Below are 19,853 nucleotides of genomic sequence, written 5' to 3' on the forward strand. Positions count from 1 at the left end.
GTATCCATTGATTGAGTTCTATTAGCGGAATGCAAGAATCGAGACTCAAACTAACAACAGCGGTTTCAAAAGTGCTTTGTGGATACTACAGAAACAAAATAATAATTATTATTACCCCATGCACATCAGTATAATAAATTCCATCCAAGAGTAACATGACAATTAAAAAATCTTGTTGTCAGCAAGGAGTTATGTTCTTTATGTTTCAACGACTCAAGGTCCTCTGTGTCCCACGACACACATCTAATCTTGTTTTTACATCATTGAAGACACACGTATGCCTGCCACTGTCGATACACCAAGGCGTGCTGACAGAGGCAGTTCCCCCTTTCCCCTAGAAAATAAATAAACAAACCCAAAACCTAGCGAAACTACAGCTCTACATTGCTATAATACCCAATATACGATGTAATTACTTTATTTAACTGATAAGGAAAATACAGCGAAAAACGATGTCTACGTACTTTCAGGAGGTGGATCAGTCGGTGGTGTGGTGACGTAAGAATAATATACAACTGAGAGTTTCAGCTGTCATTACCTTTCTGATATATTTTACCAATATTTCATAACTGATTAAATATCGTTTTTGTGTCTGTGAATCAGATTTTAATAAGCTAATCACATAGTATCTAGAGACTGTGTTTTCAAGTTCGACTTTGGTTTATTTATTTTATGAAAGTTTCTAAATTTCCTAATCATCTTTTATTGAACATTTAGAGGCTGTCTTAACCAGCTTTCAAAAATAAAATTATGGATGACCTAGAGACCATTAGAAATATAGGTGACAGCGATACTAACAACGTGAACATTATTAATTACTGTGCCTGCAAAAAGAACTCGTACGAAAATAATACAGTAGTTCTAATAGAAACATGTCAAAATCACTAGCATATACAAATATACAAATCTGAAAACTAAAAGGAAAACACCTTTCACTCGAACAATAACTTTTACCCCACTTAAAGAGAAATTAAACTGGAGAAAAGATATTTTAATAAACCGAAAAAGACACAAAAGTACAGCTTTGATATAAAGTATTAGTCGACGGCCATTACAAAATAATTACGGCCATTACCAGTAGGCAGAGCTATGCAAATATTGTGACGTCATTCCGTTTCGGTCGTCTGCTTACCTCCTGAACACTGAAGTGACATACTGTTCACTCACAACAACACATACATCACATTCGTCACTAGTCAGGGGCGGTAACTCTGGTCCCTGACAAGTTCTCTAAATTGTCTGTTATTGTTTTTATCTTTTATTTGGACACACACACCACATTCCAGCCGACAAAGTAATTTCACAAATGTTTTGTACGAAACCTTTACGAACATCTCAACATTATGTCGGATTCCACGCATGACTGACCCTGTCACAGGAAAGTCGTCAGTCCCAGGTACCACGTGATTCTATATGTGTACCTGAATGAAAACGAAAAAAAAAGGGAATGCGTTCACGAGCTTAGTGTCTTTCTGGAAATAATGTAGCCCACAACAGCAAGCAATACCTTGCAATATTGATTGAAAGGGAGAGATGACACAGTGGTTCTTGTGATCAGTCGGCTGTCACTCAGTGCCGCGTGGGTGACAGCTGTGGCGTCATGGGGGCGCCACACGTGTACTGAGTCACAAGTGTGCGTACACAGGGACTTGGAAGGTTATCCCATCAACACAGAATGAGGCCATCGTATCTGTTTGAACTCTGTTTCTTCATAACTGTGTCAAACTACAACTTGAACACTCAACGTACATGAAGGTATTGTAAGCCATTAACTTAATTATATTTATATGCTGCAGCCTGTCGTTTGATAGAGAGGTCGCTTGATCACTAAACTACTATTGAACGGATAAGATTTATCAGTCACCGCGATATTAATTACATAGTTCAACAAGTTTATATGTGCATGTTTACAAGATAAACAATAACATTGCTGTATACGTCTTTTAGAAGCCGAAGTCTAACACCTGGTGTCTCTAACATCCACGTGAATGTTCACAGACACACAGACGTGCACACATGTGTATAGGTATTACATGTTTCTCTTATTTGTCTTACTCTATTGCTTTTCTCCACTCTCGACCTCATCATTATCTTTTTCTCATTTACTCTCTCACCTACAACAACTAGACTTACTAGAGGTAAATGCTACTTTCGGTTTGCCAGTACTTAGTAATAGTACAAATCTTCACCTTAATGCTACTTTCGGTTTCAGTTTTGTGTATTAAGCTTTCTGCAGTTTTCGTTATAACTCGAAAGTGCTCTGAACGCTGACCAATTAACATGCAAAACAACATAAATATTAGAAGTCACACATCAAGACAAAACAATTAAGAGTACAAAAGTTTCAAATGTTGTCTAACAACATCCCGCCTAAAGTTCAGGTCGAAATCTTTAGACGCTTCTTGAAAAAATTGTCTTGTTTGCTGGATTAAATGACTGTCGTCTGCTGATGTTGAATGGACGAGCTGATTTGCCTTCTTGCAATGTGTTCAGCGAATAGGTAGGAGACGTAGAAAGGAGCAAAAAATGAGAATTGCAGTAGTCCAGTATTTTTGATATAGAAGAGGGCGTGGATAGTAGAAAGAATAATAATCATGATGTGAATTAGAAGAACAAGAAGACGGGTGAGAGCATGGAACTGAGGCTGACACGCATGGTTTGTTCACTCACCAGGGGATAGCACAGTACAACGGAAGCCTCGTGTAAAACCATCAGCATTTCTCGGCAACATACATCATGAACACCTTTGTGCAAGGTGTAGATCGTACAGATAAAAGCATCAAAAACAAAGAGAAACAGAAATAACTTGAAAGGTCAAGCACAGTAGGTCAGTCTCAGTATGTACACTACTTATACTAGATGTTGTGTTTTTAATGTACACTCTTTGTCTTTTTATTGTTATCTATCTCCTATGGTCCATACTCCCTTTTTTAACCACAAATATAGAATTGGCTTGGGAATTTCTTGGCAATTATATAATTCTTTTTATAGATTTATATTCTTCAAGAGGCAGCAGGTCAGAGGTTCGATGGTTATTTTGCACGGACCAACAGGCCCTAAAGTTCTACCATGCGCCCCTTTCGACGCATTTTTAGATATTTTCATGGATACTGGTCACAAGGTACACCGCAGGATGAAGGTGGGTATTGCATTGTCTTTATTGTTTGTGTCAGTGAACTTGCCTGCAATAAGTGTGAGGTTCCTCTCATTCAAGTTCACACACAAAGATTTTTGCGGTGATGAAAAGTTCCTTTAGCTTCATTTTGCAGAAGAACCATCAGAGGATAAAACCTTCGAGTACGCTAACCCTAACCCTTATAACACTGAGATTCTTGTGTCTGTTTGATTGAGAATACAAGGTTAATAGTTTTATGATATATTTATATGTATAGAGAGAAATGACACGTAAGTCGATATGGCGACAGTGCTGAAATGTTTGGTTGTTTATCACTTCATATTACAGAAGAACCACAGGAGGATGAAATTTTCTATGACGTACCCGAGAACGCTCTTGAAAATCAGTCTGATGGAGGTGAGACATTTCTTGTCTGAGTAGACATGGTATCTTTACATTCCTTTAAAATGAAGCCCAGACAGTGAAGGCTGCAAAGTCTTTCACACATGATAGGGTTTGTACTAGAAATTAGTATATAATAACAATGAGCACACATTTCTAGTGTGGTTTCAAAAACGAAATAAATTTTAATACATTTTAATGCTTAATTATTTGTTGACCCAGCTGCTTCCTTAGGTTTCTATGCACCAAACTTTCTTTTCTTCCGTAAGATAAGTAATAAAGTGCATTCATGCAAAGAATACTAAAAAACACATCCGCATCAACACTAACGCCCCTGGCACGCCGAGACTTTAATTAATGACATTGCAAATGAAGAAACTTAGAAAGAGAGACAGACACACCTGAGGAATTCTGTAAAACTAAGATTTTTTAGTGTAAACACTTGCATATAGGTACTTCATTGTCCGTACTCGTGTGTACAGAGTAAATAATAACCCAAATAAAACAGATGTAGGAAAAATGTAATGAAGCTTTAATTACTCGTCTGGTACAGGAGTTATTCGTTGCGAGACGCATTTAGGATTGTTGTTATTTGCTGGAGAAAAAAGTACTCAGTACAAGTTTGAAATGCGTAGTTGTAACAAAGATGTCGTATGATGTTAAAACAGAAACACAGCAACTGAGGGAATGGGAACAAGAACTTCAAAGCCAGGAATGGCTCAGTTGCCTGGACACAGGGCCGTTTTACTCAGACAAACTTTTCTTGAAAAACGTGGCTCCAGTTGTCACCAAGGAGCTACTCGTCAACTACATGGAGACTGTCACTGGACAGAACGACATAGAACCTAGGTATTGCGATGAACCAGGTGATGTTCTGCTCACTTTCAAAGCAGAAATTGGTAAGGACTTAAAATACTTTTGAAATATTATTTATTATTAAATAGTCTGATGCATACATTATAAGTGAATTTATTACATCAGACAACGGATTAAAACGTCCCTAATGTAGAATATTTAAATGTCGATATCAGATTTGACTAGAGTGAGTGTGGACATCATGAGTTATTGTCGTGTTCATGTCATTGCTACTTGCTTGAACTGTTAACAGATTTTGAAAAAGTGAAGAATAAATGCCAGACAAAGCTACTGAAGGAAAGACAGCTGGAGGTGTGGAGGGTACCAGTCTCTAACAGCATCCTTGTGGAGAACCTCAGCCCAGACACAGATCCTGACCATGTATCTTGCTACTTTGAAACCCCGCGTGCTAATGGAGGAACAGTCCTTAAAGTTCAGCCAGTACAAGACAAACAGAAATGTGTCGTCTGCTTTAAAGATGCAAAGGGTAAGAAGGACAAGCTCATGGACGCTCTAGAAATGACATAACATTTCACGCAATGAGTATGGTGGTATTCAAAGCTTTGCTATTAGGTCAGGGTGCACAGTATCCCTCTAGGGTGTTGAGGTTCTCTAAGGTTTTATAACATATCAGCAAGTTAGGTATCTGCCAGTCACCAAGATATCGCACTAACAGCGGAGTACTGTGCACTTAATCTTTGATCTTTTCATCCATGAAGTCCACCTGACAGCCATGCATGCTAGTAAGACACAGAAACAGCTTCTCCAGTCTAAGCAGCAGCAGCAGCTAGTTTCTGTCGGTAAAAGTTCGAGAAGCTGGTGACCGAAGTTTACTACACCACCCTTTATCAGCATTAGGGATTTAGATATTTAATTTTGAATGAAAGACATGACTTTTGGCTTTCTGTTATAGTGGTTGACGACGTCCTGAAGGTCACCCACATTCTTGGAGGCCGGGAGCTGCGGGTGTCGCTCTACCTGAAATGTCTGGGACCCTCAGGAGGCAAAGCTGAGCCAAACGTCTTTAAACCTCCCGCGACTGTGACTCTAACAGACAAAGATAATGTGAAAGTCCGTTTTCTTAGTCACAGTGCTGAAACACTGGAGTTTTTCAATTTCATACTTGAAGATGTTCATGCCCAAGCCTCTGTTGTGGGAAACGTCCTCATGGTGAGTTACAAGATCAAAGAATCAACGGACAGACTTGATATACTGATGGAGAATTGGAGAGAGAAGGTTAACAAGCAACTGGAAATTTGCTTTGACTACATAGGACTTGAAAGTATAACCGTTCCGCAAGAAATTTGGTATGAAACCTGGAAGGCCATCAAAAAGTCTATTTTCGACCATGATGATCTAGTGTTACCGGACGAGGACGAGTTTACTTTCGTGGTACTGAGTAAACCAGCTGCTGGTGGAAACACTGGTGGAAACACATTTCAACAAGTCCAAAGAATCGCTAAGGTCAAGGAAAGAAAGTTCAAGCTTCAGAGTCGTGAAAAGACTGACACTAAGAAATTAAAGAAATTTCAGTTGGAGCTTTTGATGTTGTCAACGTTTCTCTCAGACACACAGTCACAGGGCATGAAGATCAAAGTTGACATCAGACTTCAAGAAGGAGAAGTCAATTTTCGCGGTTCCCAGATGGCAATAAGAGAAGCAGAGGTGAAGATGTATGACATCCTTCAGTCAGCCTCATCAAGGGTGGTGACTGATGTACCTCATGTTCATGTTGCCCTTCTTGCCACTGACGAAGCTCGCGATGCTGTGAACAATCGTCTCAGACAAGCTGGACTTGCTGCCACATGGGAATGCTGCGGTAATGGAATTATTTTCTATTGTTTACACCAAACGGCTCTTCTACAGGCTGTAAACTTAATAAAAACATCATTTAAAACAGAATGCATATCTTTGGATGAAGTGTCTTCCAGTCTACAAACTACAGCAGAATGGAAAGACACCGTACAGAAACTTGTCAGAAAACACTGCGGACTTGTCTCAATCAACACACATCACAGAACTATTTCTCTAACAGCTTTTTGTGACCTAATGCCGACTGTAAAAGAAAATATCGGAAAATTTGTTTCAGAAAGTAGTATATATTCTACTGCTTTTCAACTTTCCCCAAGTCGACTGAAGTTTGTGACTCTTTTCTGGGAAGAAAAACTTTCAAGCATCGCAGAAAAGTTGAAACAGTACAAAATAAAGATCACACTACAAAGTGATAGTGTTCTGGCTAGAGGGACAAAGCAAGGTATTGAGCTTGTGAGAAAGGAGCTGACTTTCTTGTCAGAACAAATTGTTTCTACGAAAGAACTGATCACAAGAAAAGAAACCATCAGGTGTCTTTCTACACCTCGTACCAAGAACGAACTGGAAGCCATTGCTTGCACCTGTAAATGCGTCTTGTCTCTTCATCCAGAGAATGTTAGTGTTGAGGTAAGTTACCAATAAGACGATCGTTTATCTGGATATATGACCTACCACGGTAATTTGCAGCAAATTTTAGATACAATCAGGTATCTTTACCTTAGTTTGATCCTTTATCCGTTCTGAGCACTGATTTTGTTTGTTTTTGCTTATTTTTAATTTCTTCTTTGAAGAGACGCTGTAGGTAGACTTGTAAACAAGGACATAAAACGAGCAGTTAACTTACCTTGCTATGTGAGCATTCCTCTAATGATTAGCTGCTATATGGAGGGTCGACATAAAACGTGCATGAAGCATCATTGGGTGAAATATTTGTTTTGACAGATGATCTCAACAAATCTGTCGGCTGAAGGCCCTCGGGTACATGCTGTACAAGGGGACATCACTCATTTGAACGTTGACGTCATTGTGAATGCAGCCAATGAGCTCATGGACCACGCCGGGGGCCTGGCCGGACATATTGTTTTAAAAGGTGAGAGCGCTACACTTTCAAACTTTCTTTTCATATAAATAAGTCAGAGCTAGACGACACTTTAACACGAGAGATCAGTCATCTGACTGGAGGAGAGAATGATTGTGCTAGAATTTAAAGAACTCTTCCTCACTTGCAAGCTGACATACTGTATCGTGATGACGATAAGAATATGAATGTGAACCATGTTTCCCTGCCCTTGTTATTGGTTTTAGTATAAAGGTAGAAATATTTTTATACCTTTACTGTTTTTGTGTGTTTTGACTTCTTGTTTTTCTCTCGTTTGAAGTCTATGTTCATCATTAGTATGAGATTCTGTTTGTGTGCGTGCATGTGTGCATACGTGTATCCGTAATTCCACGGTCTGCAATGATGATGATGATGGAGATTATGCAATATTGATGATGATGATGATGATGATGATGATGATGATTGATGATGATGATGATGATGATGATGATGATGATGATGATGATGATGATGATGATGATGATGGGGGGCGACGAGATACAGAAAGAGTGCTATCGCATTCTCAAAGATAAAGGCAAGCTGTCAGAAGGCGATGTGCTGGTGTCAGGACCAGGGAAGCTTCCCTGCAAGGCCATCATCCACGCTGTGGGACCTCGGTATAAGGGAGGCAACACAGGGGAAGAAAAATGTCTTCGAAACACAGTGAAACACACTTCTATTGCCATTCCTGCCATCAGTTCCGGTATTTTTGGCTACCCCGTTAAAGAGGCCACCCGGGTCATAGTGCAGGCTGTGAAACTTTTCTTCGAGACCAATCGTGACAGCAGCATCACAGACGTCCAGCTCACTGACATTCTAACAGACACCGTTCAAGAGTTCCAGAAAGCACTTGAGGCACCGATTAGCAATTATACTCCAATTACTAAACAGGGTAAAAATTACTTTGTAGATTAAGATTTTGTAGAAGTTCTTTAGACACAGGAGTTTGTTTTACGTAGTGTAGAACCTGATAATAAGACCTCCATCACATTGCGAACATATGGTGCACTGTTATCAACTGTATCGATAGTATTTATTAAAATATCTAGAAGTGTCCATGTACTTGTATATTTTTGGACAATCTAGCGATAAAAAAGCCAGTGATATAAAAGCAAATTTAATATAAAAAAATTAGGAGTTGGTGTCGTTGTAGTAATGATGGAAATAATAGAGGCACGAAATTTTCAGCCACATCTAGACAATGTTTTTGTAGCACACTAGCTTGGTCCTGTAAAACTATCCTACCTTCTGATGGGCAGCACCCTTTGTACTCCAAGGTCTTTCTGGGCAAGAAAACTCAGCAACGACAGCGGTAAGCCAGACATGTCCTGACTCCTAGTCATCATTTCTCCACTTTACATCCTCAATACAACACTGATGTAATGCACAAAACGGTCAAGACGACCACTGGGAGTTTTGTTCTTATTACAAGCTAAGCTGTAACAAAATGTGTTTATGTTCTAAAACTAAGTCGCCATGTTATGTTGCCCTAATGCTAGAAAATGTTTGGTGATAAATAATAATTTTGAGATGCATTTTTTCATTCACAAGTGTTTTTGTAGAAGGGGATAAAGATTTTGTAGTATCTCTTTCACCCTACACTAACAACAAACAATCTTTATCTGTAGACCGTACTTGCCATGGAAGAGGACATCACCCAACTGGCGGTGGATGTCATAGTGAATGCCGCTAATGAAAGGATGTCCCATGATGGTGGACTGGCGGGATACATTGTTAAGAAAGGCGAGTTAATAGTAACAAAAAGTTAGTTAAATAAATAGTCTCAAATGTGAGTTTTTCAAAGAAAGTTTAATTTAATATTGATATATTATATGTACAGAGTTTATGCTCTGTTTCCGTTTATCTGTTCTGCAGGAGGTGACAAGATACAAGAGGAATGTTTTCGCATTCTCAAAACCAGAGGCAAGCTGTCAGAAGGCGATGTGCTGGTGTCAGGACCAGGGAAACTTCCCTGCAAGCGCATCATCCACGCTGTGGGACCTGTGTATCGAGGAGGCAACAAAGGAGAAGAAGAATGTCTGCGGGATACAGTGATGGAATGTTTAAAGACTGCCTCTGACAAAGGCTACTTTTCTATTGCCATTCCTGCTATCAGTTCCGGTATTTTTGGCTATCCTGTTGAGGAGGCCACCCGGGTCATAGTGCAGGCTGTGAGGATTTTCTTAGATGCGAATCACGACAGCAGTATACAAGTTGTTTTACTTTGTGATATCTTACCAAAAACAGTTGCAGACTTTGAAAAAGCGTTGAAAGCAACTGCACGAAAAGGTGAAAGGTCAGCAGGGAGTTTGCCTGGAAGCAGTCAAACAACAGAGTTTCTGTTTTCAGGAAAAGAACTTGCATTCTCACAGGTTAGTGGAGATAAACCTGTCACGGTGAAGTATTTTTTTATCTTGTTGTTGTTGTTGTTGTTGTTGTTGTTGTTGTTGTTGTTGTTGTTGTTAACCGCCAGTGGCGCATAGGGTCGCAACTACACCACGCCATCGGACCCGGTTCTGGGCGTCTCTTTCCCGTTGTGTCCATGTTATGCCAGCTGTCTCTGCCTCTCTGTGGACCGATCTCCTCCACGTCTGTCTGGGTCTCTCAACCATGCGCCTCTCCTTTGTGTTCGAGCCCAGAGCTTGTCTTGTTAAATTGTCGGCCAGCTTTTCAATGGTGTGACCAATCCAGCCCCTCTTCCGCTTTTTAATGTCTTGGTGGCAAGTTTATGACCTATGGTTCTCATCCCATAGGTCTGTACTGAAGATCTCGGGCCATCTGATGTTGAGGATGTGACGCAGACATCTGTTGACAAATTTCTGAATCTTGTTGGTGATGGTGTATGTCACAGTCAGATCCATATAGAAGGACTGACTTTACCTTTGTTGCCACACTTTTACTGATGGAGTTTCTTTCTCTACAGGCAGCAGGTCTCAATAAGCCACGTGGACACCAGCACATTACCACATCTGTGAATATTGTCGATGATACCATGAACCGCTCTACACCAGGCGCTGTACAAAATGTAAATAAAGGGATGGTTGCTACCAGTGAGTGTTGACATTATAAAGTCTATAAATAAAACAGTTTGACTTTCAGTGTCTAAATAAATCTGATTTTTAAATAGAACAATAACTCTGAAAAATACATAATTTAATAAAAGTTTGCTATTACTGAATTGTGCGTGTGTCTGTATGCATGTGTGTATGTTTGTGTGTACTTGTAAATGTGAATGTGTGCTCACAGACGTGGATCATTTGCACAGCAATCTGTCAAGTATTTCGTATGTATATCGATGGGCACTTAGACACGTGTGTGCGTGCATCTTTGTACTGGTCTGTATAGTTGCATAAGTGGGTCCATCCTAAGAAGCTTTGACTAGAAGCAGCGAATGATTTACAAATAGTGTCTTTTCAATTTACAAATCGCAGTAATTCACGGCACTTTATTTATCAATGTAACATTATAAACTATGTCCATTTCCCCAACTGTGTAGCAAAAGTATTCTATTGCAATATTCCAGCCGCACCGATCTCAAACCCAAGAGTGCCAGGCTTTGATTTTGGAGGAATTCATGTTACAATCAAGCAAGGCGATATTACCACAGAAGAGGTGGATGCCATTGTTAACAGTTCCAATTCACAACTGGATCTCAGTCGAGGTAACATAGCCAAAACAAATTAACATTCATTTTTTTCTCTCAAGCTTATCTCACACTTAATGTAGACAGTTGTGGATAATGTAAGGAATGGAGAGATGGTCAGAAGGACGTGCCTTCGGAAGCACATTCACTGACAAAGATGTTGGTGGTGATTGCTTTAGGAATGGTATAAGTGTTGTAAGTCTTCGACACCGATTATAATAACAGTGGCGGTGATGGTGGTGGTTGTAGGTGTCGTCTCAGGTACGAGAATAAAAATCAAAGCCACAGCAGGTTTGGCAGCTATTTTTGTTTGAATAAATAAGGAATCTTTAAGCTTCTTTGTTCAGGGGCTGTCTCATGCCAGCTGAGAACCAAATGTGGACCAGCCCTTGAAAGTGCGTGCAAGGCGAAACGTAAGTGACCTTTGACATGACTAATTGCCCGTATGCACTTATTGTCATATAGACTGCAAGATGTTCATTGTTAATTGTGTGAACACTGTAGGAAACATTTTTCAATTGTGCGAAAAAATTATTGTGTTCTAAGAAAATCTGCTCCCTACATTACAATTAAAATAGTATAAACCTGTGTAAGTATGCAATGCTAATGATTCCAAATCGCAAACTTTACAAATTACAAATAGTTGCAGTCACAATTCCCATGTTAGGGGGATCAACTTTAAGCTTTGTAAAAAGAAAATCACCTACAATTTGTAAATGTTGAGACGACGTGTTCTACTGGATTGAATCAAGTCATGAAAGCAGTGCTCATCATACATCAATAAATATATCTGCTATAAATATTACATTGTCCATTATATGGTTTCCCTTCTGTGCGTTGACCTGCGAAAGTTTGTCACAGCCACTGTCAGGCAAATAACAAATACCAGGGTCTACTTGTTTCTTTATGACTCCTAGTCCTTAAGCTTTATTTCATTTCAAACTAAAGTTTTATAACATGTTCTCTTTACTACATACGTACCTAACCCAGAAAAGCAGGATACAGTTAAGATGTTATTATTTATTTAATTATCGTAGAAAGTTCTGGTGACAGTTTCAGAGATAGCTCAACGAAAGGTGGTAACGACTGCAGCTTTCAACCTGAGGTGCAAGCATATTGTACACATAGACACTTACCACTATGTAAACAATGACAGGCTGACCACTGCCTACCTGGACATTCTGACAGAGGCCGACAACCTCGGACTGAATTCCATCGCTTTGCCTGCTATTGGAACAGGTACGAGTGAAGTATTTACCATGTATACAAAAACATACATGTTATCACTTTTTCATAAAACACAATATTAATGCGTTTCCTTACATTTTAATTTTTTTCTGCTTTTGCATGTGTGTGTGGATATGTCTCTCTTATATATTATATGCCTTGTGTATGTATTTATGTATGTTTCTTTATTACGAACATGTTTTTGCTTTCTTCTCTTTTTATATGAATGCATGGATGACATAGGTATTTGTTTATAGCAATAACATACAGTATTGTGCGCGTGAGTAAACTTGTGTCCACGAGACATACTAGTAAAGGAAACGCAAATATGTTCATGGCCTGTTTTGTACTTTAGTTTTGTATTTAACACATCCTCTTTGTTTAATTCCTGACATATATATCATGAGGAATTATTGCTTAGCACCTAAAGGGATAATGCCTTAAACATTTAGTTGGCAGTTGACAATATCATGTGTGGAGTCTCAAATAGTAGTCTTCGTGCTTTAGGGAATCTCAACATATCTCCATCAAAATCCGCTCGAGCGATGGGCAAAGCTCTGGTCGCTCATGCACGAATCAGAAAAACTGTCAGAACTGTGACAGTGGTTTTGTTTGAAGCCAACATGACGAGGGACTTTACTGTCAACCTGACAGCACGAGCTGCGGAACAAGGTTTTGCCCCATCCACAACCTCTGGAAAAAGTGATGGATTCAAGAGGTTGTACCTTCCGGAAAATGGCGGTGAGAAAACCTTTACAAACATATTATCTTTGTCTGATCAAACAGTAGACAAGTAGGGGTACTGAAAAACAGAAATACCTCTTTGATATTTCTAAAGTTCTCGTACAGTCTTTGATGCGTGTTTACAATCACAAGAAGATATTTTATTTCGTTTCTAAATAATAGTAGCTTATACCTCGTAGTGTAGTCCTGAGTTCCATTTTGTCCCATTTGTCATTTGTTTTTAAGTATTGTGATACTTTAGTACTTAGGTACTGAGCTGTACATAAGCGACTATACACTTTCTCTATTGTGCTTTACGAAATTCACTCCTCAATTATGGTTTAGTACATCTTGTTATTTAAATGAAGAAGAATCATAAAAGTTTCATATTAACATCTACGTACGTTGTGAGTATCGTCTCATAACATTTAAAAATATTTTCGTGTTACAGGAGCAGTTTTTTCACTGAGCTTGTCTTTCTGTTTGTAATGATTTGGCTAGTTCCACTGTCAAATTTAATTGAGAGTTAAGACTGCTAGGATTTTCATTCTTTTCTCAATGTGTATTGAACTCGGGATGATATTTTGAAGAAACCTGTTGTGTACTAAATCTCTTTTTCCAGAAGACGGGGAATGGACTACGAGGCCTCAGAACAGCCCACTACCTAAAGTTCTTAAGCTGTACATATTTGCAGCAAGTCAGGATAAGAGAGCTGACTTCTTAAAAGCTTTGGACAGTCTTGTGAATAGCAAGTTCGTAGAACAGGAAATCAAAGACTTCGACAAACTCTCACGTGACAAGGTAACAATTTTTAAACAGTACAAGTTAAAATTTTTGAAAAGGGCCATACATATTGTGGTTGTCAATTTTAATTTACGACAATTAATTTTTTTAGAAATATGCCATTGATTTCTGTTGAATTTGGCACAATCTTTGTTTGCCACTCAATATTATGTTCACTGGCAACATGAGTGAGTCAGTCCAAGATCACTGTTGGAGAAACCAGGTACGAGAGCCACTTGAAGTCAACATAGACCCAATACTGATGTTCTCCAACTATAGTGTAAAATAGTCAATAAACGTAGGAGAACGTAGTCCCACATAAGCTTCGTGTAAAGGGTGGGCTCTAGACACTACCATATTTGTATATTTATACCCAAACAAAAAATTGTGGTAAAAAGATATATTGTTGTTCTAACTGTTACTTGTGATGGAAGCTTGAAGAACTGTGCGGGAAGTACAACCTGGAGCTGCTTCAGAGGGACGGTGGTGCCAGCGTGAAGGGCATGGCAGACGATATTCAAATGATGAAAGAGGAGATCAGCAGCATGGCAAAGAAGGCAGAAAGACAGCAGCAAGAAAATCTGATTGCAAACCTCGTTCAGTGGTACTTTTTTGAGGTAATAATTACAATAAGAGTGGTTGACTGCAAAGCTAGTTCAGCCATTCATCCATCTCTTACAGTTAGCATGGATTACAAGTTTGTCTTGTTGCTGAAAAAAAACTGTTTTGCCTTCGTATTTACCCGCCAACAGGGCATCTGTTTTATTTGTTTTATTCTTAAATCGATGAAGTAAAATATATAAGAAGAACAACACTTGAAAGATTTCTCTTTCTCACTTGAAAGATTTACTGTAATGTTTGAACCACCATTAAGTTTCCTGCAAATTGACAACATTGTGATCACAATACCAGTAGCGATGTTTATTTATTGTTTCATATTAACACGTGAAACACTAAGTATGACAGTGCCGGTGGCTGTATATAGAATGTTGTTTTCATTTACCACGGTTAATTTTTGTTCTCTTTTTAAAGGTCACAACTACTGGAATCAAACGCATTCCATATCAAAAAGGCCCAAATCTGTTGATAGAGAATGCCTTTCAGAATAGTCAGGACACAGTGGAACTGACAGATTCAGAAGGAACTGTCTATGTCGTCAGCTTTAAGGACATGACTGATTCTGTAAAGATGTGTCCAACTGACAGTGTACAAATCATGAGAAAAGAAATAATAACAGGTAATTTAAATGTCAAACTGTGTTAAGAGAACGCCTTACTAAAAAAAACTATAGCATTAACATCAATTTTTAAAAACTTACTTCGTGTGCAAAACGGTTTTGTAATGAAAGGTGCTGATTAAACTATCTGTTTACAGGGCTAGCTCGGCACAAACTAGTTTCACCTGATTATTCGGTGTAAAAACTAACAACCAGCTATATTCCTTTTTCTATCTTCTGTCTCTATTTTTCTTTTTCTTTTCCTAATGATTATAGACACGGCCAATAGTGCAAGTCTTCTGCCTGAGACATGGGAGCCTCTGAGCAGCGACGAGTCTGTCAAGCGAGTGCCCCTTGTGAAGGGATGCCCCGAGTACCAGAGTGTGAAGGCCAGCATATCCCAGACTGCAAAAGGCGGTTTTAAGATCGAATTGGTGAGCAGCAGTTTAAATACACAACGCCAATCAATCATCCATCCATCAATCCATCCACCTATCCATCAGTACAAATCAGTACAAGTGTCAGTCTTTCACCTTTTGACTGTGAATTCTATAGAGAGAGGGGAGGGCAGATGGAGGTATTTAAATTTAGGAAGCTTTTACAAAGAGTAAAAATGACTAAGACTTGTTTGACTTCCCATCACGTGATCATCGATCTACATTTGGAAATCCGTACTGACTCAGATCGAGCGCATTCAAAACCCGGAGCTGTACAAGCAGTATGTGGCGAAGAAGACACAAATGAATAAACAGAACAACGGGATCCAGTCTGAGAAAACCTTGTGGCATGGCACCTCGTCAGACGCCATAGACAACATCAACCTCTACGGCTTCAACCGCAGCTTCTGTGGAAAGAATGGTAAAACTTAGTTACCATAGTGATACAAATATACATTATTACTATGGGCTACTGATATATAAAATAAAGTCAATGCCATGTGGCTTAAATGCCCCACAAATTGTTATGGGTTAGAGTTTAATTATATTCTTTGCTTGTCGACTTGCATTTGTAAATGACATTGCGTAGAAACTAATGAATCTCATTTTCTGACTTGTAAGCTTATCTTTCCTGGAAGGTTCAGTTATTTATTGGGCTGACTAGAATAAACAGGCTTATGAAAATGTTTTTTTACCTTATCACATGACTTACTGTTGCCGACAAATCTTTATTTTCAAATAACCAAAATAATCTCTGTTGAATGAGAACAATTCTCCTGACATGGAGGACTACAACTGATCCTGTGTTTCTCCTTGTTTCACTCAGCTACGGTTTACGGACAAGGTGTGTACTTCGCCGTCAACTCCAGCTACTCCATGAGCGACACCTACTCTGTGAGAGATCAGTCAGGGAGGAAACACCTGTACCAGTGCAGGGTGTTGGTCGGGTATCCCACAGTCGGGAATAGTGATATGAAGTTCTTACCTACTCGACAAGGAAAGATAAGATACGACTCTGCCACCGACCGTAACTCATCTCCAAAAATGTACATCATCTTTAACGACACCCAGGCGTACCCTGAGTACCTCATCACTTTCAAATAACTGATGATCGTTGACAATAAAGAAAGTCACAGATGGTTCTTTGAGTCTTTGCTGTTTATGGAATTTTTGAGATATTTATTAGTATTTTTTCATTTCATTTATTGTTTTTGTTTGCTTGTTTGGGGTTATAATCATTCTTTGCTGTATACTTTGTCCGCTGTGTTGATATCTACTGTTGTGATGCATCATTTTTTGATGATCTGCCGCTTCAGTATAAATAGGTGTGGTTAGTAAGTGTGTATTCATTAGTTTTAATATCTTTAATGTTTAGCAATCAAACAAAATATAAACACGTGAAACGCAAGGAAATAATACAAATAATGATAATAATAACAATACAGTTAACACGTAGCTTTGATCTGTCGCTTTCTGTCTTTCTCTCTCCCTATGTCTTTCTTTCTCTCTGTCTTTCCCTCTCTGTGTCTGTCTCTCTATTTCTCTCACACTGTTGTCGCTTCTGTGGCACTTTCTCCGGAAATGTGTTAAAATATAATTTTTAGTGTTGTGTTTTTCTGAGCTTTAATCTAGGTAAAGCCTTTTACATAAAAATCTTGTCATACAATTCGGGTTGTCTCTTTGACTCTTTTTCTTCTTTATCTTCTTCATCTTATTATTATTATTTATTGTAGGAACAGTATCAGTATTGTAATAACTACCGTACTTGTTAAGTAGATGTTTTGTTGCGTTTAACTCTAATATTGTTTACACAGACGACTAATCTTCATCTTCAAAATAACATTAACTGAGAAACAAAATCTGAAAGAAGTCTCTCGAAAGATACAGCAAACGCACTATTTTTCACTCACTATCCCTCCCGCTCGCGCATGCGCGCGCACACTTGTGTCGACGTTTACAAAGTTTATGTCATGTTTACATCCCATGCCACTATTGAGCGTATGGAACGGAGACCAACACTGAAAAGAGCAAAGTTTTGGAAATGACAGAGGCAAAGTATTTTTATAAACGGGGTACAGCTCTTAGAGGTCAGCAGCTTGAAGCACTGGGGAGTCATCCTCTCTAGGGACGGCAGCTACACGCCAGACATCCACATCAGGATCGCAACAGCAGCATCGGCAATGACTACAGTAAATAGAATCTGGGGAAAAAAATCGTCTGCCAGCAGTCCAGTAATAAAAGTACGTGGTTTCATCAACTGAACCATTACCTACTTTCATACATAACGAAATACCTGATTAGTTGACGTCCTCGCCCACCATCTGTTGAAGGGAAGTAATCCATAGTAGAACAATTGCTAAAGGCTCCAGCAGTTGCCTCCATTGTGCATTCAGAAACGTGGCTGCAATGTGTCTCTAAACATCCACTTCTTTCTAATCTGGATTTCTCTCCTGACAACTGTCGTATGGTAAGAGTCCAGTATCGCCCCAACGTCGCCGGATGCACGCTCGCAACCGCCAAAACTGCTGACAGGGCTGGAAGGGGCCATGAACAGGGAACCCCCATTGCTACAACAATTAAGCAGCAGACTCAGCATCCAGCAGACGACGCGTGACGTAGCAGGGGCATGACGTCAGGCGTTGCTCAGGTCAGGTCAGGTCAGTCCCATGCCCGGTCCGGGCGTAGGGGGGACCGTCCGGCAGCAGCAACAGACAGAATTTTCCACCCGGTCCTGTCTTGAGCAGATGAGAGCAGGTCTGGCATCTCGCGTTCGGTCCATTCTTTAATGTTGGTGACCCAGCTTTTCCTCGGATGACCACGACGACGGCTCCCTTCGAGGGTTCCTTGTAGGATCGTCTTGGACAGGGTGTTGTTGGCGGGTGACGTGACCGAACCAGGCGAGCTTGCGCCGCTTCACTGTTGCCAGAAGGGGCTCATGTGGGCCCACGAGGAGGTTACGGTGCTCGTACGTATGCGTTGGTCTTGTGTTCGCGGTACGAGATGCGGAGCAGCTTTCTCAAGCACTTGTTCTCAAAGGCCTGGAGCTTCTTTTCCGTTGCGGCAAGCAGCGTCCAAGTCTCGCAGCCGTAGAGTAGGATTGACACTACGAGGGACTTGTACAGCCTGTGCTTGGTACTGAAGCTGATTGAGTTGCTTCGCCAGATCCTATCCAGCCTGGACATTGCGGATGTTGCCATACCAATCCTGATACGGATCTCTGCTGTACAGCAACCATCTCTAGTCAGGGTGGCACCCAAATACTTGAAGCTGTTGACCTCCTCCAGTTTCAGGCCGTTCATGACGATGTTGCTGCTGCTGTCGGTGGTGGAAATAATCATTACTTTGCTTTTTCTGAGCTTATTTCCATGCCATAGGCCCCGCTCGCCTGGAGAGTCTGTCCGTCAAATCCTGAAGTTCGTTGTTACTGCCTGCCATGAGGTCAATGTCATCTGCAAAGCGGAGGTTGCACAGGGGTCTGCACCAATGGAGATTGAGGTAAGGTGGTTGTGGAGGGTGTCTTGCATGATTTTTTCAAGGAAGATGTTAAAAAGGATGGAGAGAGTAGGCACCCTTGACGGACCCCGATCGTCATCGCGAAGAACTCGCCTAGTTGGTTGTTGAGTAGTACCGCGCTGGAGGCGTTCTTGTAGAGTGCTGCTACCATCTGGATCAGTCCCTCCTCTATGTTGAATGATCTCATGACCTGCCAGAGTCCATCGTGCCAGACACGATCAAAAGCTTTTTTGAAATCGATGAAGTTATGGTATAGTTGACGTTGATGCTCCAGGTGTTTTTCTATCATAACACGGCAGTTAAAGATCTGTTCTACCGTGCTTCTTCCAGCCCTGAAGCCAGCCTGTTCTTCTGCCAGCAGTTCCTCTGCAATAGGTTTTAAGCGGTTGAGGATGATTCTGAGCATTACTTTGCTTGGTGACTTATCAGACTGATGGTTCTGTAGTTCTGGCACTGCCTCAGGTTCCCTTTCTTAGGGAGTGGATGATGATAGACTGAGCCCATTCTTTGGCCATTTCTTTTCTTCCCATATCTTTTGACACAGTGTGGTGAAGGCCTTGGTTGTTGCGTCTCCTCCATGCTTCAGCAGCTCAGCAGGTACGTTGTCCACACCAGGTGACTTTCCTCCCTTCAGACTGTGCATAGCTTCTCTCACCTCATCAGTGAGGACTGGCAGGTCTTCAGCCTCTCTTGTCCCAGTCTGGTGATGCTGGAGAATGCTGGTGTCTGGCTCGATCTTGTAGTTGTACAAGTCTTGGCAATATTCAGTCCAACGACTTAGTACAGCAGCGTTTTCCGTAAGGAGCTGTCCGGCGCTGTCTTCGATGACTGTGGCTGGTCGCTGCTGAGTCTTGGTGAGGGCCTTCAGTGTTTCATATGCCTTCTTGCTGTCTCCGCTTGCCATGCCTATTTCCACGCTGCAACACTGGTCTTCGATCCAATCTTCTTTTGCCTCCTTCATCCTTGTTCTGATCTGCTGGTTGACAAGTCTGTACTTGTCTGCTGACGTCGGGTCTCGACCTCTCCTC

General features: G+C 40.4%; 1 protein-coding gene across 6 annotated transcripts; it reads left to right on the top strand.

Annotated features, from left to right (window-relative positions):
• The first annotated feature begins 1,354 nt into the window (after positions 1–1,354).
• LOC112564357 (poly [ADP-ribose] polymerase 14-like) lies at positions 1,355–16,454 on the top strand. Of its 6 annotated transcripts, XM_025239105.1 has the most exons (23): positions 1,355–1,755; positions 2,674–2,827; positions 2,992–3,139; positions 3,464–3,532; positions 4,186–4,416; positions 4,626–4,859; positions 5,286–6,811; positions 7,127–7,274; positions 7,771–8,175; positions 8,543–8,595; positions 8,912–9,026; positions 9,159–9,655; positions 10,207–10,333; positions 10,807–10,944; positions 11,274–11,339; positions 11,980–12,165; positions 12,661–12,894; positions 13,499–13,677; positions 14,094–14,276; positions 14,692–14,896; positions 15,152–15,309; positions 15,559–15,733; positions 16,139–16,454. In XM_025239105.1, the coding sequence occupies exons 3-23, from the start codon at positions 3,070–3,072 to the stop codon at positions 16,414–16,416; spliced, it is 5,277 nt and encodes a 1,758-aa protein (XP_025094890.1). In that variant the 5' UTR covers positions 1,355–1,755; positions 2,674–2,827; positions 2,992–3,069; the 3' UTR covers positions 16,417–16,454. The 6 variants fall into 6 exon arrangements, with proteins under 6 accessions (XP_025094890.1, XP_025094889.1, XP_025094892.1 ...); XM_025239104.1 differs by lacking the exon at positions 2,674–2,827; XM_025239107.1 differs by lacking the exon at positions 2,674–2,827 and having other exon boundaries at positions 13,502–13,677.
• Positions 16,455–19,853: the final 3,399 nt, after the last annotated feature.

Source organism: Pomacea canaliculata, linkage group LG5 (assembly GCF_003073045.1).
Source record: "Pomacea canaliculata isolate SZHN2017 linkage group LG5, ASM307304v1, whole genome shotgun sequence".
NCBI lineage: Eukaryota > Metazoa > Mollusca > Gastropoda > Architaenioglossa > Ampullariidae > Pomacea > Pomacea canaliculata.